This window comes from Macrosteles quadrilineatus, unplaced genomic scaffold (assembly GCF_028750875.1).
Source record: "Macrosteles quadrilineatus isolate MER2022 unplaced genomic scaffold, UCM_ALF_1.0 Scaffold_7__1_contigs__length_78375512, whole genome shotgun sequence".
Classification (NCBI taxonomy): domain Eukaryota; kingdom Metazoa; phylum Arthropoda; class Insecta; order Hemiptera; family Cicadellidae; genus Macrosteles; species Macrosteles quadrilineatus.
Window position 1 is genome coordinate 57025743 of NW_026542600.1, and position 25450 is coordinate 57051192.

Consider the following 25450-nt stretch of genomic DNA (forward strand, 5'->3'; position numbering starts at 1 on the left):
AAAGCAAGGCTGAACAATCCGAGGAAACTGTCAAAGAGATAACAAGGGATATAAAACAACTAGATTGTGCCAAAAGGAATCTCACTGCGGCCATTACAACTCTGAACCATCTTCACATGCTTGTTGGAGGAGTGGACACTCTCAAGTATGTTGTTTTCTGTTATACATTTGAACCTTTACCATTATACAACTAAGTTACCATTAGTTTTTTTCAGGTTAAACTGTCATAATTATCTACAAATCCTATTTAGATAACTTAGTTCCTAAATTCCATGTTGATGGCCCCTGGATTACTCTATATGTCTAATAATTATGGTACAATACCTCGTAAAAAAATCCAAATGTTGATGTCAGGTTAAAAACCTACTTGTTTCACCGTAAATGCAGCATCGTCAGGGTTACAAAACATAAGACATCGATGTCACACGCACACAATAAATACACAAACACGAACATTTAATTGACATTGATAGGCCTGTCACACGCACACGACCTGGACCAAAATAACCGGCCACCTGACCTTTGTCCTACTGATAACATGGACAACAACGAGGAAGGAGTCTGACACTGCAGTCTACCTTCTGCGCCGGGACTGTCCGCGTCACGTGTGTGTGATAGGCCTATCAATGTCAATTAAATGTTCGTGTTCGTGTATTTATTGTGTGTGTGTGACATCGATGTCTTATGTTTTGTAACCCTGACGATGCTGCATTTACGGTGAAACATGTAGGTTGTTAAACTGACATCAAAATTTGGATTACTTGACGAGGTATTGTACCATAATTATTAGTCAGTTAGTTACTAACTAGCTACTTAGTTAGTTTTACTTTAGCTTAGTTTAGGTTAGGTTAAAACTGAAGCATATTGTAACCTTCCAGTTGAAATTCTAAAAAATGCAATATGTAGATTCAATGAAATTTAATAGGAGAAACAAACTGTTAAAAATAAACAAACCCAATGCTGAGAAATGAAATACAGATTCAGACTTTAAACCCTACTGTGGACACAAATTCTGAGATATGCACTAGTATTTTCTCAAAAACGTTGTCAGGGCCTTAACGCTTGTCATCACATACTCTCGCATAAGTAGCTGTTTAATATGGTGGGAGGTACCCCATTGTCTTTTTGTCACAAGATTTAACTATCCATTATGTACTCTCAGTAGTATTTGTGTGGGCCAAAGTATCAGAATCAACAAAATTAATAGAGTGGTTCACAGTCATATTCTGCAGTAAGAGTTAATAAAACATTCATCTGCTGATTGTTGTTCCTGGAGCAATGTTTTCAATTATATTTGGCAATAATGTTCGGGCTGTTCCATTTGGTTTCTGGGTAGTATATCTGTAATATGAAATTAAATGAAAGATTCTTTACTTCACCAGACAAAGTTAGGGCCACATGTCCCTTACACTTACACGTAAAATGTCTTAAGGCCATGTCACACCGACATCCGCCGCTCCCGCCGCGGGAGTACCGCGCGCGGATGTTTTTCCTCGAGCCATGTCACACCAAAAGTTCGCGCCCGCGGCGGGAGTTTTGAGATGATTTCATTACAATTCGTTTTACATAAGAAACATCTTTACCTTTTTAGTATGCCATGTAAATTTGCAGGTTTTCTTAAGTAGTTAAGTGTATAAGAAGCAATTGAATGTTTATTTATTTGTTAGTGTACTTTAAAAAGTGAACTGTAATTAGTTTTTGAATTCATTTTGACCTTGTGTTCGAAGTGCAAGCATATTAAATATGGTTGAGGGTAAATTATCCTTTTTCAATATTTTGAACATTATTTTTCGCTACACTACAAATACTTTTTAATTTTAAATAAAAACATAAGACAATTTTTAAACCAATGTAATTTTTTTGCTACGCCTTCTATTGAAAGTTCAAGTTTACATTGATTGTACAGTTTTGGTTGTTGCAAATTAAAACAGTTGATGAAATAATAAAACATTGTTTACGTCGGCAATATAAAAGATATGATGGGAAACCTTAAATTTTCGCCGTAAACATTATTATTGCATGGTAAACAAAAGTGATTTTTTCCAGTGATGAACATATTCGAAGATAATACAAAACAACATATATTATAAAACAAAAGAAACATGTTAAATTTCATTTCAAACTGTATTAAATTGTATTACTTTTAAACTTTAAATAGCTTGGCCATTCGAGATGCCCCTTTGCGCATGCGCTAGATAAAACTCCCGCCGCGGTACTCTCAAAAAATCGCTGAGCAGGCGGACGTGGCGGACACTACCGCACGCCCGCGGGCGCGCGGTAGTGCGATGTGACTTGGCACATTTGATAACATGGTGAGGGATTTTTAAAAGTTCGCTCCCGCCGCGGGAGCGAGCTCGGTGTGACTTGGCCTTTACACTTAACCTGACATACATATACAAAGATATAAAAATACAATGAGATTTCTTAATCTAATATAAATCTACATATTTAACAAATTAACCCTTCAACGTGTGACTTTTTATATAGAAGAACACCCTTTCCTTCGGGAATTTTTAAAGCTTTGAGTGGGACTGTTACCGGTTTACAAAAAACCCTCAGTAATTAACTTATTTATGCATTGATTTTTATAATTATTTCACCAAAATAAAGAGCAGATTATAGGCATAAAAATGTATAATTGAAATATTGAAATAAAAGTTTGTATGTAATACAATATTTATCAGTTGTAGGACTACTCTTATTTCTAAGCCGGATAATCGCCTCCCGCACCCGCTACTACATCATTAATTGTCATTTCTACAGAATTTGGTGGAGGCATGTTCATTTCAACAGGTGGCATAATGTAGGTTTCCATGGGAGAAATATGCCTAGGCTCATCATTGTCTTGGCAGAGGTTATCCCTAGGAGTAAAGAGATAAACCTCATTGCCACTCTCTGACTCATTTGTCAATAACTTATAAATCATTATCACTTACATCAGATATAAGTTATGTCCATCCAAAATCCAGCAATCAATCTCACTACTTCAAAACCAACATCAGTTCCAAAAACACAAACCTTTTGGTACTTTTACATCACTATGACAACACTCCAGCAGTTGAAGCTAGTAAAACAAAAAAAAAAAAAAAACTAACAATAATACTCAAAATACTATTTTAGAAAATGTTTTACTAATCAAACAACATTCGCATGTAAACAAAACAAACAAGGCAGAAGCTGGGGAAATAGTGTGCTCTAAACAGCTGATTAATTTCAACACCAGAGACAACAAAAAAAAGTAAAAGGATTTATTTTAGTGGTTTGTGTAATATATTTATATAAGTAATATAACAGTTTTTACTATTAATAATTTACAAGGCTATGCTGGCAATATTTAAATATGTACGTTGAACTGTAACCGTTTGTATTTCCCACTACCAGTTAATAATATTTGAATAAACGAATGCTATTGGACGATCGGGTCACGCCACTTCCCCAACCCATGAGTCCATGTTAACCGACACCTCTACACCTCAGTTATAGCCAGCTTCCATCCTGAGTAACTCCGGCCCGTTCGGTCGTTAGCAGTTTTACAGTGTTAAACCGTAGTGCTTATTAACTTCCCGATTCCCGTAGTGTAAGACGTCAGGGTGACGTAGTGACTTAGTTACAGTGAATAAGGATAGCACCGTGTCAACGAAGGTACGTCAGGGTGACGACACTTCAGTGGCGACGAGGACCATTGGAGCAGTTTTAACGTTCGGGAGTGAAGCGTCGGTCTACGTCCGGTACTGTACGCGTAGTGTAAATGGCTTGTTTTAGCGCCATAAAAAAGATTTTCGTTAGTCTGTGTGGGGAAGGAATGAACATAGAGAAGTTATTTAGTGAAGGATTAAGTTCGGACATAAAATGGCGGGAATTATAGGAAGCGTCGGGGAGTTCGACCAACACGAGGAAACGTGGGACTCGTATATTGAACGTTTCGAACTATTTTTAAGTTGTAATGAGGTCAGTGAAACGAAAAAGGTTAGTACGTTACTCACAGTAGTTGGTGTAAAGACGTTTAAACTTTTGCGAGATTTGTGTACACCGGACAAACCGTCTAGTAAATCGTACGCTGAATTAGTAAAATTAATTAAAGACCATTTGTACCCGACCCCATCTTTCATTGCGGAACGATATAGATTCAGCTTAAGAAATCAGTTAGAAAACGAGAGTGTTTCACAGTATATCGCGCAATTAAAGCATTTGTCGACACATTGCGAATTTGGCGCGAATTTAAATGACTATCTACGAGATCGCCTGGTTAGCGGCATCAGAAGTGATTCAATGAAGCAGAGACGTTTATCGGAATCAAATTTAACATTCGAGAAGGCAGTGCAGATGACGTCACAGTTCGAGATGGCGGAGAAGAGCGCGGCGTCACTTTCGGCGGGAAGCAGCGATGGTCACGGCGGGAGGATCCAACGCATGGCGGCGGCATCAGCTTCAGCTTCACCACGCCCATCAGGTCAGCAACCCCGCCCACAAGGTTCAGCGCATCACAACACCGGAAGAGGTAGACAACAGCAACAGCCAACATCGTCTGCAGCGGCGTCGGCGTCAACGTCAAATGATAGAGTGCAGTGGCAGTGTTTTTGTTGTGGTGACTTCGGTCACATCGGCAGGAATTGCCGTTTTAAAGGTTCGACATGTCACAAGTGCGGTAAGAAAAATCATTTAGCAAAAGTGTGTCGATCTCAGCAAAACAGTAAGTCACAGTTTCAGTTCCGTAGTAATAAGAGTGATTTTAGATATAATAGAAATAAGCATCATAACTATGTAGATGAGGTATCTGATGATGTAAGCGTAAATGATGATATTGAGGAGAGTATAGGTAATCTGTTTGAAATTAGTGAAGGGTCCAGTAAAATAACTAAGGTAGATCCTTTCAAAACAGAGGTTATTCTTGAGAACAAATCAGTAACTTTTGAAGTTGACACGGGTGCTTCGGTAACTGTAGTAAGCGAGGCTTATTACAAAGATAATTTGAGTGCTTTGAAATTGTTTCCTACTGACATAAGGTTAAGCTCGTACACTAATGTGCCAATTTACCCTGTGGGTAAGCTAGAGGTAAATGTTCAGTTCAGAGATAAAAGCAAGACCTTAAACTTGTACGTAATTAAGGACGGAGCTCATCCCCTTATGGGACGAGACTGGATAAAGGAGTTAGGGGTAGAAATTTCTTTCAAAAATAATGAGGAATTATTTGTCGCTACAAGTAGTTGTGAATCAAAGAGTAAACATGAAAGTTTAGTTAAAGAACTAGTAAAAGAGTTTCCTGAAGTTTTTTCAGATCAATTAGGACAATGTAACTGTAAGCCCGTAAGGCTGGTTGTAAAAGAAAATGCCATTGCCAAATATCATCGACCCAGATCACTACCTTACACCCTTAAGGCTAAGGTAGAAAAAGAACTAGAACGTTTGGTGGAGTCTGATATTTTAGTCCCAGTTTGCAGTTCAGAGTATGGATCGCCTATTGTGCCAGTTCCTAAAAAGGATGGTAGCATTAGGATTTGTGGGGACTTTAGGCATGTTAACGCACAATTAGAAATTGATAGGTACCCCATTCCTAGGGTCGAAGATTTGTTTACAGAACTACAAAAAGGGGATTTTTTCAGTAAGATCGATCTAAGTCAAGCCTATATGCAGTTAAGATTAGATGAGTCATCACAAAAGTTGTGCACAATCAGTACACACAAGGGGTTGTTTGCGTACAAAAGATTGCCTTTTGGCATAGCATCAGCAGTAGGTATCTTTCAAAGAGTCATCGAACAAGCTTTGCAAGGGTTGCAAGGTGTGAAATGTTTTTTGGACGATATAATTGTATCAGGACCAAATGACGAAGTACATTTAAGTAGACTAAGGGAAGTTTGTTCACGTCTCAAGGCTGTAGGTTTCACAGTGAAACAAGATAAGTGTAAATTTTTTGCATCAAAATTGGAGTTTTTGGGGTTTACTATAGACAAACATGGGCTTCACACCTCGCAAGCCAAGATAAAAGCGATTGTCGATGCCCCTGTACCGAGAAATGTGACAGAAGTAAAATCATTTGTGGGTCTAGTCAACTATTACTCTAAGTTTGTCCCTAATATTGCGGGTGTTTTGAGACCTTTGTATGACCTTTTGAAGAAAGATGTAGAATTTTGTTTTGATGACGAGTGTATGAAATCGTTTAAAAAAGTTAAAGAGCTATTGTGTACGGCTCCTGTGCTAGCACACTATGACCCCCAAGCACCAGTAATACTTACAGTAGATGCAAGTAACTATGGTCTAGGTTGTATTCTCAGTATAATAGACAAAGACGGTGCTGAAAAACCAGTAAGTTTTGCATCACGTACATTGAACCAAGCAGAGCAAAACTATTCACAAATTGATAAGGAGGCATTAGCTGTAGTTTATGGTGTTAAGAAATTCCACCAGTATTTGTACGGGAAGCATTTTACCCTTAAGAGTGACCACAAACCCCTTATTAGTATTTTTGGACCTAAGAAAGGCTTGCCTGTGTTCGCAGCCAGTAGATTACAGAGATACGCCCTGTTCCTGTCAGGGTATGATTTTGACATAAAATATGTTAGGTCAGACAACAATAGCGCCGATGCGTTGTCTAGGTTACCACTTAAAGTGTCCCCAGCAGACGAGGAACCCGAATTGTTGTGGTTAGGTACTTATTTACACTTTGTTAAAGAGAGCTCAGTACCAGTGACATGTGATCAAATTAGAGTAGAAACACAAAAAGACCCGTTATTACGGAGAGTGTTAGGCTATGTCATGTTTGGGTGGCCAAATTTTGTCCCTAAGGAGGAATTTGAATTGTTCCCATTTTATCAGAGGAGGGAGGAACTAGCTGGTGTTTAGCTGGTGTAGGTAGCAAGGTGTTTTGATGTGGGGGTACAAGGTAATTGTTCCTAGTAGTTTGAGAAGTTATGTTTTGAATGAACTTCATGCGTCTCATCTGGGCATAACTAAAATGAAGTCTGTTGCGCGTTCTTATTTTTGGTATCCAAGTCTAGACAAAGACATAGAGAACCTTGCTAACAGCTGTTCGTCCTGTCTTCTTGAAAGACCAAATCCTAGTAAAGCCGAATTGCATCATTGGCATTACCCGAGTAGACCATGGGCTAGGTTACATGTAGATAATTTAGGCCCATTCAAGGGAAAGTTGTATCTGATAGTAGTTGACGCACATTCAAAGTGGCTGGAAGTTTTTGAAACTAGTTCGACTTCAGCCAATCACACTATAAATCACCTCCGTGATTTGTTTGCACGGTTTGGTTTGCCAGAGTCAATCCATAGTGACAACGGTCCTCCATTCAGTTCAATGGAGTTTGCCTCATTCTTGAAACATAACGGTATCAAGCACACAACATCGGCTCCGTACCATGCTCAAAGTAACGGACAGGCCGAGAACTCGGTTAAGTATGCTAAGTCAAAGTTAAAATGTGCATTTAAGGAAAATGTAAATACTTCTGTAGCCTTAAGTAGAATCCTTTTTGACTATCGCAATTCTGTGCACATGACCACTAATGAGACACCTGCTATGTTAATGTTTAATAGACCTTTGAGAACCCGATTAGACCTACTCAGACCTAATTTGTCTGAGACTGTAAATAGACAACAACAAGCTCAAAAGATGTATGCTAGGGGTAGTAAGACTCGATATCTGTTTGAAAACCAAAATGTATTGATTAGAGATTATAGATCTAAGGATAAGTGGATTGAAGGATGTGTGGTTAGGCAGATAAGTCCAACTATGTATATAGTTAAGTTAAGTTCGGGTGTTACGTGGAAAAGACACATTGATCAGCTGATAGCTATCGACAGTGGCCCAGTGTTGACATCAGATGCAGACAACAGGCCCACGGCAACTACAGTCATCGCGCGCCCAGCTGTTCAGAGTACACCAGCTGAGCGTGACGTCAGTCCTATGACGCGCGAGCTTCCGGGACATAGTACGCGCTCGTCCCTCTCTCCCACCACTCCGCGGCGCTCTATGGTTCCACAAACAGCTGATCGCAACTCACCACCAGCTGTACACCGTACACCTGTACAACACCGTACGTCCACTACACCACAGAGACGTTATCCCATGAGAGCTAGGAAACCAGTCGAGAGAATAGATTTATAATTAGTTTGTTTTGTTGTCATATAACGGTTGTTGTGTTTGTGTGTTGTTAGGTTGTTTTATTTATGTATTTGTTTGTCAGCGTTTATATTCTATCTGTTTACTGATACTGAAATTGAAAAATAATTATTGGTCACATTTTATGGTCAGATTTAAAGGGGAGGAATGTAATATATTTATATAAGTAATATAACAGTTTTTACTATTTAATAATTTACAAGGCTATGCTGGCAATATTTAAATATGTACGTTGAACTGTAACCGTTTGTATTTCCCACTACCAGTTAATAATATTTGAATAAACGAATGCTATTGGACGATCGGGTCACGCCACTTCCCCAACCCATGAGTCCATGTTAACCGACACCTCTACACCTCAGTTATAGCCAGCTTCCATCCTGAGTAACTCCGGCCCGTTCGGTCGTTAGCAGTTTTACAGTGTTAAACCGTAGTGCTTATTAACTTCCCGATTCCCGTAGTGTAAGACGTCAGGGTGACGTAGTGACTTAGTTACAGTGAATAAGGATAGCACCGTGTCAACGAAGGTACGTCAGGGTGACGACACTTCAGTTTGTGTAGCCCATTTCATCTACAATGTACTGCAGTTGTAATAACTGTACTTAGTAAGATTAAAGAACCCGATACTTGGGACAACTTACTATTTAGCATGACAACTCCGACTGACGTTTCACTCCGCTTCGTGCCATCGTTCCTCGTCGGTGACGTCACTCAGCAGTGCAGCCAACCACACACACAAACTCAATATTCTTCTGGCAATGTAATAAAGCCTTATATATTACACTCGCCCAAACTTAAAATAAAACTCTTCTCTATAGGCCTAACCTTTTTATTCTAGGCTAAGCCAAATCAACAATTTTTTTTTGTTTGCATTTTCTTCTTTTACAATTTTTTTTGTTTCTAAGCTTCACAAAATATTTCAGAACACTAAATAAACTTTTCTTCTTCAAATAAAATAAACATAAAATCTTCTCTCTCTAACTCGGCCTTTTAACTTAAAGGTCGAGCCGCTTCGGCTTTTGCACAGTCCTTTGAGATCTCCGAAGTGATGGCGGGCTGCACTGCTGGCTGGGCTGCACTTCGGGATGCTCGTCTGTAGTGTGCGTAGCTGGAGATTTTGGTAGGCCTACACTCCGTTGTTGTCTTGGTGAGGTATTCCGAGTTTCCATGACACGAGGTGATCGCTCTGGCGGAGTTTGTATTCCCACAGTAAACTTGTGCTCAGGGGATTTGATCGGAGATTGCACTACCGGCCTATTGACTGTAACTTCCTCTTCCTCAGTCAACTTACTAGATCTCAAATGATCAGCGTGGCAGAAACGTACTTTACCTCCCAGGACGCTCACCACATAAGTAGACGGACTTTTCCGCTCCAAAATTCTCCCAGGAATCCAAGAAATGATCTCCTGCCGTACTGACTTCACAAGCACCTTTTCTCCCTCCACAAAGGATCTGAAACTTCCCCGATGGTTATCGGCTGCTTCCTTCTGCGCCTCCCTCTTCTTATCAATGGCTGACAATAAACAGGGTTTAAGCATTGTCAACTTAGTTCTCGGTTTCCATTGAAGGAACAATTCCGCAGGGGTAACACCAGTGACAGTACTGGGTGTGTTGCGAAATGCAAAGAGGAAATTATCCAATTTATGTTGTAAAGAAATGGTCTCAGAACCACTAGCCATGACCTGTCTTTTAAGGTTCTTCTTGACTTCCTGTACAAATCTTTCTGCAGCCCCATTCGAGGCAGGATGGTAAGGAGGTGAGAGCGTAAACTTAATACCGTTGTTGCTCAGAAATTCTCTGAATTCCCCACTAGCAAAATTGGGACCATTATCACTGACCAATTCTTCCGGTAGGCCAAAAGACGCAAACAGCGTACGCAGTTTTTCAATGGTTTTAAACGATGTAGTAGATTTCATGATAAACACTTCTAGCCATTTGCTAAAACTATCAACAACTATGAGCATTTGTTGTCTTGTTAGTGGGTCTTCCGCATAATCCACGTGGATGCGCTGCCACCTACTTGAAGCTCTAGGCCACTGACATAATGGCACCTTAGCCACAGCATTCCTTGTACACTGGCACACATGACATGAGAGAACCGTCTCTTCAATGGTTTTATCAATCCCCGGCCACCAAACAAAGCTTCGGGCTAACATTTTCATCCTATTTATTCCGGGATGCTGATCATGCAGCAATTGGATAACGGCACTCCTCAGTTTCTCTGGCACCACTACTCGACTACCCCATAAAACACACTGGTTCTCTACGGACAACTCATCCCTTCTTCGAAAATAAGCAACCAGCTCAGAATCTTGACTATCACGCCATCCATGCCAAATGAAATCTCTGACCTTTGTCAAAACAGGATCAGTATCAGTAAGTCGAGCGATATCCTTAGCAGTAATAGGATTGAGATCACTCACCAATTTGAAACAGTCAAAGGCCTCTACCAGGGAAGAAACATGAGAGATGTAGTTGGAATCCAGCTCCAATTGGTCGTCATCAGGTAACGGTAATCTCGAAAGAGCGTCCGCATGTGGCAAGTCCAAGCCACGGCGGTACTTTACTTCAAAACTGTAGGCGGAGAGGATCAGGGCCCATCGTTGAAGACGCGCAGCGGCGACACAGGGAACTCCCCGCTTATTTCCAAAGATTGTCACTAAAGGAGCATGGTCAGTCTGTAACACGACATTTTTCCTACCGTAAATATATTTATGGAATTTTTTTACTCCAAAAACAAGAGCCAAAGCTTCTCTATGCAACTGTGAATAATTTCTTTCACTAGCACTCAAGGATTTCGATGCGAAGGCAATAGGCCTCTCTACTCCATCAATAAGGTGCGAAAGCACGGCACCAACACCTCGTGGACTTGCGTCACAAGTCAAAACTAATGGTCTATTTACATCATAATGAACTAAGACATCTGAAGACAATACCCATGTCTTACTTTCTTGAAAAACAGAAGAACATTGGGATGACCATACCCACGGTGCATCCTTACGAAGTAGATCGTAAAAACAGCTAAGTTTGTCTGAAAGATTGCAAATAAACTTCCCATAATAATTTATAAGGCCTACATAGGCTCTTAACTCTTCCTTTGAAGTTGGCTCGGGTGCATTCCGAATCGCCTCCAAAATACCCTCCTGCGGGCTGATCCCTTTGGACGACAAACAGTAGCCTAGGTACTGTACTGACGGCTGTAAGAATTTACATTTAGAATCATTTACCTTGACTCCATAACTTTGAAGACGTTGAAGAACACTCTCCAAGCGTGACAACGCTTCCTCTTGCGAAGATCCACCCACCAGTACGTCATCCAAATATGCCACTGACCCAGGTAGGCCACCAATAATTTTGTCCATGGCCGCTTGAAAGAGAGCCGGAGCCGAAGACAAACCATACGGCAGACGTCGCAAACGCACTAAGCCTTTGTGCGTAGTTAGAGTCAAGAGTGGTTGGGACTCCTCCGCCACAGGAAGTTGGAGATACGCTGCCTCCAAGTCCAAAACTGAAAACCAGCTACAACCTGCTAGAGTAGCAAAAATGTCCTCCGGTTGAGGCAAGGGATAGTGTTCCGACTGGATCACTTGATTAAGGGTTACTTTAAAGTCCCCGCAGAGTCGCACCCCACTTTTCTTCTGAATCACCACAATAGGAGTAGCCCACTGAGAGCTGGTAACGGGATAAGCAATACCTTCAGCAATCATCCTATCAATCTCATCTTCTACTGATTTACGCAACGCGTAAGGAACAGGGCGATATTTACAAAATTTTGGCACAGCATCCTCTTTTAACACAATACGTGCCTCAACATCCTTAATTTCACCAGGACCTCCTTTGAACACAGAGGCATACTTTTGTTTCAAACCAGAAACGACTTTAGGCTCAACGGCCTTACCTAGGGTTAGGTTAGGTTCACCACCCTTAGATTTAACACTGCCTGATAGGCTATTAAAATTACAAGTAAAAATAGATTTCCAGTCAAAAGCAATATGTTGTAGCCAACTACGGCCTAGAAGCATAGGCTGGTTCCTACGATCAATCTTAACGACTATCATAGGTAAATGATAAGTCTGGTCCATGTAGGCTACTTTGACTAAAGCTTGTCCAATAACATTGACTTCATTGCCTGAATATGTAAGCAACTTGATATCTACAGTACTCAATTGTACATGAGGGAAATATTTGTTAAACAATTCTTGAGGGCACACAGTTAGTGCCGAGCCAGTATCAATTTCCATTAATACGGATACATTCTCTATTTCTAGGCTTACCTTAAAGGCAGAAACATTATCACCAGAATTCATACTGTACAAAGACAAACTTTCAAACTTCACTTCATCTGGACCACCACTAGGCCTAGGCCTATTTTCCTCTTCCATCTGATGGATTTTAAATTTAGCACTTTTTATGGAATTTTTCACTGGATTTTCATTTTTGAACCTGCAAACCTTACTGATGTGACCCAACTTTTTACACCCATGGCACTTGTAATTACTATACGGGCAATTATTAGCCCTATGCTCTGGATTGCCACAACGAAAACACTTATTTATCTGAGACATATCTCCCTTCACATCACTTGAATTTGATTTAGATCCCGCACTGTGAAAATTTGAACCTCGGTTGGAAACACGTGCATTCTTCTTGACCTGAAACCTGGAAATTTCCTGAACACTTGTATTCGAGAATAGACCTGTTTGTTTCTCGGCCTGTTCAAGCCTGAGTGCAAGAGCCAACGTTTTCTTCAAATCCATTTCTTCGGAAAGTAATTTTTGACGAATTGCTTCATTTTTAATTCCCGAAACTAACTTGTCTCTCAGTGCGTCCGATAAGAATGTTCCAAAATCACACGTCGAAGCCAAATGCTTCACTGCCACTACGAACTCGGCAATACTTTCAGATTGTTTCTGGCATCGACTATAAAAAGTATAACGCTCAGCGACCACAAGGCGTTTAGGAGAATAATGATCTTCCAAGATTTTGCTCAAATTTTCGTAAGATTCTTCGTCAATCTTCTTAGGAGAAATAAGATCGGTGAGGACGGCTAATATTTTAGGGCCTATTACAGTAATCAAGATGGAGACCTGCTTCACGTCCTTGACCTCGTTGGCCTTGAAAAAGTGTTTCAAACGTAACAAATACGAACTAATATCTTCTTCGTACGGATTAAACTCCGATATCCGACCGATACTAGACATTTCACGCACACGCGGATTTAATTTCGTCGCCAAATGTAATAACTGTACTTAGTAAGATTAAAGAACCCGATACTTGGGACAACTTACTATTTAGCATGACAACTCCGACTGACGTTTCACTCCGCTTCGTGCCATCGTTCCTCGTCGGTGACGTCACTCAGCAGTGCAGCCAACCACACACACAAACTCAATATTCTTCTGGCAATGTAATAAAGCCTTATATATTACAGCAGTGTTGTCCAAGTCCAAGTAGTTGTGTATTTAGTCACTAGATGACAGCACGTACTGGGACGTCCCTGGGTGTACGCAATACATCAAAACACAGCCGCGAGGCTAGGAATTGCAGCGTATCACGTACAACAAATGAAACAACAATGCAATTTAATATATGTCATATTTGGGATGATGTATTGTTACACTCAAATTATAAAGTGATACTCGTATGACGGAAAAGGAAAGGTTAATTTTTTTAAGTTTAAGAACTGTTTCTAAATTTTTAATACACAGGGTGTTTCCAAAAAGAATCATCCAATTTGATAGTAAAGAATAATTCATAAAGTTTTTTTTACATACCAACAGGACGGTACCCCACATACTGAATCTTCACGTGAGAGATTTTGTGAATGGTAGGCTTCCTAAAAGATAGATCGGCCGTCCTGGCTCAAACGATTCCGCGTTATGTCACAGACCTTCAAGGTCACCTGACCTTACTGTTTGTGATTTCTTTGTGTGGGGGTTTGTTAAAGACCCTGTTTATATCCTTCCAACAACATTGGTAAAACTGAAGAACCGCACTAGAGCAGTTGGAATTAATTACTCAAGACATGCTAGGTAAGGTGTGGGACAAATTTGAGTACCCCCTTGACATATGATGAACATCTAAAGTGGGTCATATTGAGCATTTATATGGTATGTAAAAAATCTGATGAGTTATCATTTAATATAATATTAACCTCATGTCCGTATGATCGCATTGTTAGTTTTGAAATTATAAACCTTTAAAATCGGATGATTCTTTTTGAAACACCCTAGGGAGGGGTACTTACGTATTATACGGAGGCCACTTATTTTACAGCGCGCTGCGGCGGTTAGGTTAGGTTATCATAAGTTTTTATGACTCATCTCGTATAGTTCAATTCATAACGAAACTAGGAAAGTTCTACAAACATATTTATGATAACCCAACTTAACCCAACCGCCGCAGCGCGCGCTGTAAAATAAGTGGCCTCCGTATAATACGTAAGTACCGAGGGAGGTTTTGCTGTATTTATATTAAACCAAATACAGTACTACCTGATCAGTTTGAGTCAATAAATGATTAAAATTAGTTTAGTACAAATCACACTTAAGACACACAAAAAAGCACAAGCGTGCCTCTTACATTAGGCCTACACATAATGTTTGACAAAACTATATTTCAGACCCCCTAGTCGACTTTGTGCCTAAACTGTTATTAAATTATTTCAGGATCCTGACCGGTAAACGTCAATATGGGGAAATTGTGATGCCACTGCAAGGCATTGTAGAAGTAATGAAACATTTCCACAACTACACTGACATTCCACAGATAAAGAAATTGGCTGATGAGGTAAGGGATGTCTTAATAAGTTCGTCTCTGTAACTTGGTTGTTTAGAAAGGCGAACCACAGGTTCTATTTACCACACTAAGGGTACTCAAACAGTGGAAGTGCTTAAAGCTGTGCAACGATCCTCCCATAGTTAGCAACAGCAAAGTACCGTGCTTAGTGGAGCCTGGCTGTTACCTTAATGGGTGCAGGGAATCACGATTGGTGGGTATACAATTGCTACTCCGATTGTTTATATAGGCCTAGCTCAATTCATGTATTGCTGACTTCCGTCTCTGATTTTTACAGTCCCCATTATCCCTAGTCTATAGGTGATGTAAATAAAAACAACCATTTAAAACATCAACCACATGATTTGGAGTATAGACGACTTCTAATTATTTTTTGTTTGGCCTAGGATGCTAGGCACGGGCCCGGGATTGTTTTTTATTTTTACATTACTCCAGGCTAGACTTAGCGTTTGTGGCATTATCACTTGGATAAAATCCATTGATGATTTGGTGGAATTTGAAACCAGGACCTCAGGGACCAAAGTCCAGTACTCTTACCACTAGACCAGCTCACTCCCCCCAGCTCGTTCCTCCTGTGAAAAACAGGATAACTACTGTAGTAACACCTTATAACCAAGAATTGAATACTAGGTCTAGTATGAAAAGCTATTCTTAGTGATGCAATTTTATATATTTTAATAGTGGTAGGTATAGTTGTTTTTCTAAAATAATAATTAAATGTCTATTAATATATAATTTATGCTGTAAAGTATTTGCATAGTAGAGTAACTGTATTGCATCTGCAATATTTTAATAACTATCGCAAAAGCCTTTTTTAATTTAATTTTTGTTGCTGCTACCTACCGTTGATTGTAGAACTACATTGTGTTCCTTGGTTAATAATCTCTGGTTTTAAAGATTTTACTAACAATTGAGATACACATATGAAAACTATATTAAAAATAAAGTACCTTTAAGTTACCTCAAAGTGCAATGTTAAAACTGGTTAGTGGATCAAATTAGAATACAAATTTAACTAATGTTTCATCCATAATCAGGAGATGCTAATGCAATAAAATACTACTGTAGATATAAAAAAAAACCTTCCTGGGGTATCCTTAAACTTCCTAAAAAGATGCTGGGATACATAGCTACCTCTTGATACCTTAATGTTTTGGCCTTTTAAAGCACCTCTCAACTCCGTCCATCAGCCTCAGGCTCTTGTCGAATCTCAAGGGCTACTGAATACCCTTTTCTCTTATTTCATTTTGCCTCATTTTTTTTTTATTGAGGGCCAGGCGTACAAGCAACCATGTGATTGCAGCGCAGATGGAACAGCTCATTGTGCACCCTCATTCACAGGTCCTCATTCTTTGTCAAATCCCAGGTCCTTTGTGAACCATGAGATCTTTTTGACGCTTCAAACACACTCTTGCACACTCGGAAAGGGCAACAACTTCTGCCTGGAATACAGTGGCCATTTTCCCAGGCTTACGCAGAACTGCGCCTTGGGTCTGACTCCATATATTCCAGCCCCCGTGCCCGTTGGCTTTTTCGAGCCATCCGTATACCAAGTGATCCCCCTTTTCATGTATTCAGGTTCACCCTCGTCCCAGGCATCCCTGTCAACAATGTTGACATTGTAAGGTTTTTCTAGATCTGTGATCTTCACCATCCTGTCTGGTAGTATTTCCAAGGTGTTCATCTGCACCTTGTCCACAATTCTTGTGCGCTCACTGAAGGCATTATAATTCCAGTTGCCACTGCAAGCCATTCTGTAGGCTGCCATCCTTGCCTCTCCTTTCACAATAATGTCGAGAGGTGGCAGGTTTAGCACTACTTCCAGGGCTGCAGTTGGAGTGCCTCTCATGGCTCCTGTGATGCTAAGGCATGCTACTCGCTGGATCTTTTGTAGTTTCTTTACAGCGGTAGTTTGCATTACCTTGGTCCACCAGACCACTGAGCCATACACCATCATCGGTCTTGCAACCCTAGTGTATAGCCAGTTAGTCATTTGTGGGCTTAGACCCCAGGTCTTCCCAACAGCCCGTCTCATCATCATAAGTGTGGTCTGAAAGCGCTGCGTTATATGTGCCAAATGGCTGTTCCAGGTGAGCTTGTTGTCCAGCCTTATTCCTAGGTACTTGAACTCCCTCTTAACCTGGATCTGATTAACGAAGAGTGTTGGTACTCTAGCGATATCAACATTTCTCTTCCTTGTAAATGGTACCATTACGGTCTTCAGTGGATTGACCCTCAGACCTTCCTGGTTGCACCACCTCTCCATTATGGACAATGCCCTCTGCATGAGTTCCAGGCAAGTGTTCATCAATTTTCCTCTTATTAGGACAACAATATCGTCAGCATATCCTTGAGCGTACATGCCCTGTGCATTGAGCTCGGTCAGGAGATCGTCGACCACCAGGTTCCACAGATTTGGTGACAAGACGCCACCCTGTGGACACCCTCTTTGACCTCTCTCACCGTCCCACACAGAGAAGCTTGTGCTCTCCTACTTTCGAGCATGTTGCCTATCCACCTCTTTACAGTGCTTTCCACATTTCTTGACACCAGCTTTGATACAATAGAGCAAGTACTAGTGTTGTCAAAAGCTCCTTCTATACCAAGAAATGCAGCCACCGCTATTTCCTTATTCGAGATAGCATTTTCAATCTTGCTAACCAGCGCATGCAGGGCAGTTTCGCATGACTTTCCCTTCTGATAGGCGTGTTGGTTCGGATTCAAAGGACGGCTTACCAGGACCCTATCCATTATTCGTCTATCCACTAATTTCTCCATGGTCTTCAGGAGAAACGATGTACGGCTGATTGGTCTGAAAGCCTTAGGCACAGCATATGTGTCCCTTCCAGGCTTCGGTATGAATACCACCCTTGAGGTCCTCCATGCTGTTGGTATTACTCCACTGGCTAAGCTGGTCCTGAAAAGACGCACCAAGGGGAGTATCAACTGGTCCCCACCTTCCTGAAAAAACACAGGATAGATGCCATCGGTACCAGGAGCTTTAATTGGTTGAAATGCCCTAAGAGCCCACTTTATACCCGTAAAGGTGATCACAGCCCTAGCGCAAGCCCAATATTCCCTTGCCGTCCGCACCCTAGTCTCTCTTTCCATCTCCTCCTGGACTGTGCTCTGCGGTTGCAAGGATCCTGGGAAGTGAGTGCTCAAAAGGTTCTCCAGCACTTTTTCTGGGCCATCCGTATAGGAATTTCAACCTTCTCTGAACTAGAGCTGGGCAATCCAGCCACAAATGTTTGGCTAATTTTATCAAATAGCACAAAATTTACATTGGTCTAGAGTGGAACCTCTTTAATCCGAACCCCTGTAATCCAAACGTCCACTAATCCGAACGCCTCATTGCTGTACTCTATATACAGTACAGTAGTTCTTTATTGGATACTGTATTTATTGGTATACATACCGTAGTTGTTTCTATTGTAATGTACAGTACTGTTTATTCCCTGTTTACTATTTTATTAAATAAACAATTAATTTTACTTTATACAGCATTTTTAACTTTTCCCTAGTAATTTTTATGTAAATACAACAATATGTTCTGTAATCCGAACTATTCAATAGTCTGAACTACCCCCGGTCCCAATTAGTTCGGATTAAAGAGGTTCTACTGTATTTGGCCGGACCCAATGGTTATTGGTGCTTCCTTATTGGTCCATGACGATTAAACAGCCATTTCAGTAAGCTAGCGACCCTTTTAGCGAATTTCCCATATAGGGAATAAGCTATTACTGTAGTACTCATGGTAAGACCTGGACCTAGGACCGAATTAATTTTTCGTTTTGAGGTCCCTAGAGGCCAAAAACAACATCCGTTCAAATTGATATATATATATGTACGTCCGTTAGCGCGATAACTCGAGCAAAAAGGATCCGATTTTGATGAGATTTGGTACAAACGTGTAAACCAACGTTTATTTGAACGAGTTCGCGAACCAGCATAATCGGACCATGGGAACGGGGGTTTATGGGGGGTTTTATGGGGTAAAAATGGGGTTTTCCCATTTTTGACCCTGAAAACAAAAAGTTTTGCAATTTATTTTAAACCGTTTTGTAGAGCTTAAAAAAAATGATTTAGTATATTGAAGCGCTGTTGTATGCCTAACGGTCACGGAGAAAATTAAAAAAATAGTGTAATTTAAAATTCCCATGTTATTCTTATGGAGAAAATGAAAACTGTTGTAGTTTACTTGTTTATGGATATATATTATATATTGATAAAATTTGGCAAATTTATTTATTTCATCCTATTCTATTGATGTAGCCTATGGTCAAAAAACACTTTTTACCTTCCCCGTAGCAGCAAACCTAAGCTTTTGTTAAATCTAATGTTATTTAAATAGGGAATAAATATGTCTTATTTATAGAAATATTTTAGTAAAAATGTAATCAGACAAGTTGAAATTCGCTTAGTCTGCAGGTTTGCTGCGGCGGGGGTATTTTTAGGTTTGTGATTCCTTTTCGATCCTTTCATGAGAGATCTATCAGCATTCTTGATTATCTATTTTCTGGGTTGGTCCAACACACTTGAGCTTTCAGGCCCTTCTTATATTCTAATACTTTAAATTTTCCTATACATTTGGGACACCACAGTAGGGCTTTGGGTGTTGGTAGGCGATCTTCATGCTGTAACTTACCAATTACCATTATTTTACATTCATTTAATATATTGAATTCACACTAATCTCAGGTCCAATACCAAAAATTAAAACTTTACCATCAGATGCTTTTCCAAGCATCAAAGATCTTCCACTAATTCCATTATGTTGACTGACAACCAGCTTCTAAGTTCTAAGCTAGAAAGCTAGAGTGTTGTTGTGTGCCTCCCTGACCTGACCCCATCCACTTATTTAGTTAGCAAATAAGCTACCGTCCTAGCTCGACCACCGTAAGTTTTGAATCCACTTCGTGAGTATACAAACATTTCCAGAATATTTTGTGCTCTCCATTTTAAATAAATGATAATTTCAAACATTTACTTGATTTTATTTTTCAGGTACATGAAATTCAAAACGCCTTGTCCCAACAAATAACACAAGATTTCCACGAAGCATTAACTGGGGCCAATGCCAAAAACTTTACTCCAACAAGAAGTCTTGCTGAAGCCTGTTTGGTTGTAGATATCTTGGACCCTAAAGTCAAGTAAGCGAAGTTGTATTATTATTGAGACTGTCAGACGTTAGTCACGCTTAAAATTCTTTACATTAACTGTATTTTATTAAATTTTATATTAGGGAATTCTCCATATAGGGAATAAGCTATTACCATAGTTCTTATGGTAAGACTTAGACCTGGGACCGATTTGCCTCTCCGTTTTGAGGTCCCCAGAGGCCAAAACCACCCACCTTCAAATGTATATATATATGAATTTTTAATCCCCATGTTATTCTTATGGAGAATGAATATGTTAATTGTGGTAGTTTGCTTGTTTATGGACATATATTTCGATCAAACTTGGAAAATTTATTTATTTTATGCTAAGCCAGGGGTCTCCAACCTAGTCCGTGGGCCACATTCAGCCCTCAAACAGATTTTATCTGGCCCACGAAGGCCTAGTGAAAAATAATTATTTTTTTATAATTTGTATAAATCGATTATCGTAAAAGTTGCAGCAACACCCGTAGGTATATTTTGCAGTCTCGGTAATATCGTGATCGTCATTCATGGTCGCCGCAATAAGTTACCTGTTATTAAATGTCGCGGTCTCAATCAAAACATGATCGTTATTCTCGATCGCAGCAACCTTCACGAGCATATTTTGTGGTCTCGATGATACCCCGATCGTCTCCCGCGATCGTGACTGCACTGTGAACACCTCTTGTGGCAGTATCAGTAAAATGTCTGTGATATTGTCCAGTGATCGTGATTTACTTATGATGTTAAAATAGAACTATGGAAACGCCATCAATGAATTGAGACCTATTGGCTATTGGTGATCATTGTAGTCCTTGGTCCATACCAAATTCAAGTACAATTCTCAGTGCCCAGGTTGTCTGGATACCCAGATACTCTGTTTAAATCAACGTTTAAATATGTGTATAGTAGGCTTACACTCCTCTCACACTTTCCACGTTTTATTTCCAATAAGAGAAAATGAACTGTAGGCCTAACCATGTGCCTAGTGATCGAGCTATCTTATATACATCTTCCAAGCTAAGTGAACCTTTGAATTGAAAACAATCCTACGGATCAGGACAACAAACATTAACCCTGATTTGGCTAACCTTAAAGTGGCAAATACAAAATTTTCCCTAAAAATTGCTGTTAATTTCAGCTTTACACTCCTTTTAAACTCATTGTCAATTATTCTTATTGTTATTACAAATAAATGTTCAATCAAGAAAACTAAGTAGTACATTGAAAATATTTGGTGTTGTGTCATCCTGTGTTTTCATCAATCCTACTTAAAAATTATAGAACAAATACTTTTTTTTTTCATGCTAAAAACAGAACTTTAAACATTTATTATAAATATTACAAGACAAATAAATCTAAATTACAGATATTACTAAAAATTTTGATTCTTTCAATATATATATTGGATGCCTGCTCCATCTTCGAATTCTCTAGCAGATCTCCATTTTTTCCGAGATCTTCTCAGACACATGCTTGTTGCCCTTAAAATTGAGCAAGTCAGTCTCGTTCTTATCCAATTGACTACTAGGCTGTAAGGCTTAACCCATTTTTCTGACAATCTTTCAGCTAATGCTCTTATTAGTGTTTGAAAATCATTGCCTAGGATTCCGCAAACTGATGTAATCAAAGGGGTGAAAGAGGCATTCCGGTTCTCACAAGCTGTCATATACTTTCTTTTCTTTTCTTCTTGACATTTTTTATGACATTGTCATGAGGTTTGGAAACATATGAGGGAGCATCGGTGTCTACGACACGGATATCAAATAATGCATCCCTCTGTGTTTCCCACACCCCTCTACATGCCAAGTCAGCTTTGATTGCAGGCCCGTTTGCATTTCCATTCTCTGCTATAAGGGTCTCTTTGATACAATTCCCCCATGCCTGTTCCATTATGTTTCCTAAAGTATCTCTAATTTCATTGTGCCTTTTTATAATTAGGCCACCTACAGGGAATATAAGGGCATGGTCTGTATTAAATTCTTTTCCACAGCCATCACATTTCGTTGGTAAATTGATTGGTGTCCGACCGTATCTCAGTGCCAGGGAATCCCTAAATTCTTGGGGTGACATGTCTAAATTTAATTTCTTCAGTGGTATACAGGATAACCAGCTGCCATGTTTTGATTTAGTGTCAGCATTTCGTAGTATTACATTTTGTCTTTGTCGTGAAAAACATTTTACATTTTCATTTAATAATTTGTTTTCTTCAGTTTTCTTTTGTTCTCTATGGATTTTTAATGTCTTTTTTAAAGTATCTTAATGCTCACTGAACTCAAAAGAGGTTTTTAATGCAAGAGATTGTAATAGAACGTCGCAACCTCTTTTTGAAGTTTCATATATGTGTTTTGATTGCATAACTGGATCAGCCATCCCTATTCCTCCGCTTTTTACTGTTAGATGAAGTAATTCATGCTCTTCTTTACATAGGCCTTCTTGTAATCCAAACAGATTGGGGAAAAGTGATGTTCTTATAGTTTGCTGGATTGGACTGAACATTTCTGGTTCGACTTTTACAACTCTCTGGAAAAAGGTCCATTCTGCTTGTAATGATTTTGTAGCAACAGTATGGGCTGATTGAGGGTGTTTTTCAGCAATCTCAGCAATATTTTCAACACGCTGGGTCCAGGCATTGATCTTTTCTGCTGCAAATTTTTTCTTTTCTTCCTCACAGCCAATAAAGCCTCCTAAAAACTTGCTGCCATGAACCACTTCCATTCCCTCCATTTGTTTCATAGCTTTTTTGGGAATTTCAAAATCATGGTTCCAAATTAGTTTGGTTTTTTTTGCTTGGGGGTAGTATCCATATTTTGGACCTATTTCTTTAAGTTTTTGCCACCATTGTATCACATTATTAAGGGATCCTTGACAAGATGAATCATCTGCATACCAGGTCTGGAAAACATCTGGCATTCTTTTTAATTCCTGAATTAGTGGAAGTGTTGCTAATCCATACAAAATCATTGATAAAGGGTCACCTTGGGTGACACCTTCTTTGCTGAATAGTCTTTTATTAGTTCCAGGGATTATCAAGTCTGCGTTGCATTGATAAGTGTTGTAAATAAATCTGGCAGCTCTTGGCCAATGTAGCCTTGCTTGCCACAATGCATTTGCTCTGTTAATTTTATTAAAGGCATTATCAGCATCAACTAATATCATGCACCATTCATTTGTATTGTCAAAATTCTCGTCCATAACATTTTGCATAAAATGTATTGCTCCCACTATGCCTGATTTTAGGCCCCCACATAGTTGATTAGTACCTAAAGCATGTTTTGCATCATCACCAAATGCTACTATCATGCATTTAGCTATGATTCTTCTTAGGCATTCTCCAATTCCGATTGGTCGCACTCCGGGACATTTGTCAATGGCTATCAATCTATTTGCCATTAAGGCTCTTATTTTATACCAAGGTATTATTTCTCCATTCATTTTCATGGCTAAAGAGGCTATTGAAGATCTCAGAAGCGCACTTTTCTTTCCATGTCTTAACAAGAAATCCGTCCAATTTTCTGAGGAGCTTCCTCCTGGCCCGCCACTTCCATGAAGTTGTCTTGCTACTTTCTCAACATGCTCTGCTGTTATTTCTGTGTTTTCTAGTTTGGGAACTTCACTCATGGTTTCAGGTAGTTTTAGTAAATCTTTGTTTGGAATTATTGGGTCTGGATGTTTTTCTTTCAATAATTCATAAACTGTAGTGTTGGATTCACCGATATAATCGTTAGGATTAAGGATTCCTCCTACCATATTTTGGTTTACTACTCTTGATGCATCTTTTATTTTCCCACATTGAACAAGTCTGTTGAAATAAGTTTCTGTAAACTGTTTTTGTTCATTTGTATAAAGTTTTTTACACTTGTTCTTTAAAGATCTATCGCATCAGATTGCCTCCGATTCCGAGGTTTGTTTGATTATTTTTTCTCTTTGCAAAATAACAGCAATGAAACATATTACTCTTTCAGAGGTTTCTTTTCCAGTTGCTAGCAATAATATTTCTTCCGCTAGTAATTGTACAAATTTGTCACCAATGGATCCATTTGGCAAATTATATTGCAATCTTTTAAGATTAACAATCTTTTCCCAGCGAGGCAACCATATACTAATATATAATAATTATAATGAAGAAATACTAATTTCATGGTAAATATACTGTAAAATTTATTTATATTATTTTTTTATGAATTTGAATAATCATAAGCCTACTTATGTACTGACAAAGTATAAATATGACAAACACAGTTTATATGCCTATAAATAATGTGAGGTACATCAGTTATTTTGTTTGGTCACAGTATCATTTGTACAAAAACGTACAGAATTTTAGTCAGTCAAAAGGTTAAATAGCAACTCAAACATCAGCAAGAAATGTTCAAACTTCATTGCTTAGCTTTTAATTAGAAAACTACCTCTTTGTGGGTTATTTGGGGCGGCTACCTTTCTACACTGAAATGTTGACGGTCCGGCCCGCCTATCCTCCAAAAATTGTCAATGTGGCCCTTGAGTAAAAAAGGTTGGAGAACCCTGTGCCTTAGCAATTAAATCTATTTAACATTTTTATAAAAAAACATACTTTTTTACCGTTCCTGTAGCAGCATACCTAAGTACTTGTTAAACCTAGTGTTATTTAAATAGGGAATCAATCTGGCAGGTTTAAGGAAATATTTATGAGAAAATCCAATCAGGCAAATGGAAATTCGCTTAGTCAGCAGGTTTGCTGCAGCAGGGGGTATTTTTTATATTTTTATATAAAACTCTCCCCCATACATTTCTTATGGACGTTTTGTAGTTTGATATTTTTTTTAAATTATTTTTCTTATATCTACAGTTCTTATTAACGCTTGCAGTTCGTGCTAGGCTTAAAATATTCAGTAATGTAAGGACTTTTATTTGAGCTCTTGAGTATTAAAATCAGACGAGTTAAAGACTAGCTACAAATCCCAACGCAATATTAAATTTAACTTTTAGAAATTAGTTTTTATTAAAAGATTTATATCTCTGGTTGTTAAGGCGTCACCAAGTTATTTATGGTCTTTAATTACTTAGCAAATGTTTATTTTATTAATCACTAAATAAAATCTGACAAATCTGAAGTGAGTCGTGGACCTTCATTTAACATTAAATTATTTTTATTTAGAAATTTATCTATTGTTTAAGACATATATCCCCAATTATAAATAACTACCAATAAGTAATCTTTAGCTAGAATAAAAGTCAATAATTTGGCGAATTATTTAGGACTATAAGAGTTTTGGAAGTTATTTAGAATTAGAGATATATGTCAAGGGATATAAAGACAAATTTCGAAATAAATAAATTTTAATGTTATATTAAGATTCATGACTCATTTTAAAATTGTCATATTTTGGTTAATGGTTAATGAAGT

General features: G+C 39.0%; 1 protein-coding gene across 1 annotated transcript in view; it reads left to right on the top strand.

The window, feature by feature from the left end:
• LOC128999020 (vacuolar protein sorting-associated protein 53 homolog) overlaps positions 1-25450 on the top strand; it is a 77413-nt gene that overhangs the window by 22068 nt on the left and 29895 nt on the right. Inside the window, exons 5-6 of the mRNA XM_054425375.1 lie at positions 14791-14911; positions 19928-20073. Of these exons, the coding sequence (XP_054281350.1) occupies positions 14791-14911; positions 19928-20073 (267 nt within the window). The remainder of the gene's footprint in view (positions 1-14790; positions 14912-19927; positions 20074-25450) is intronic.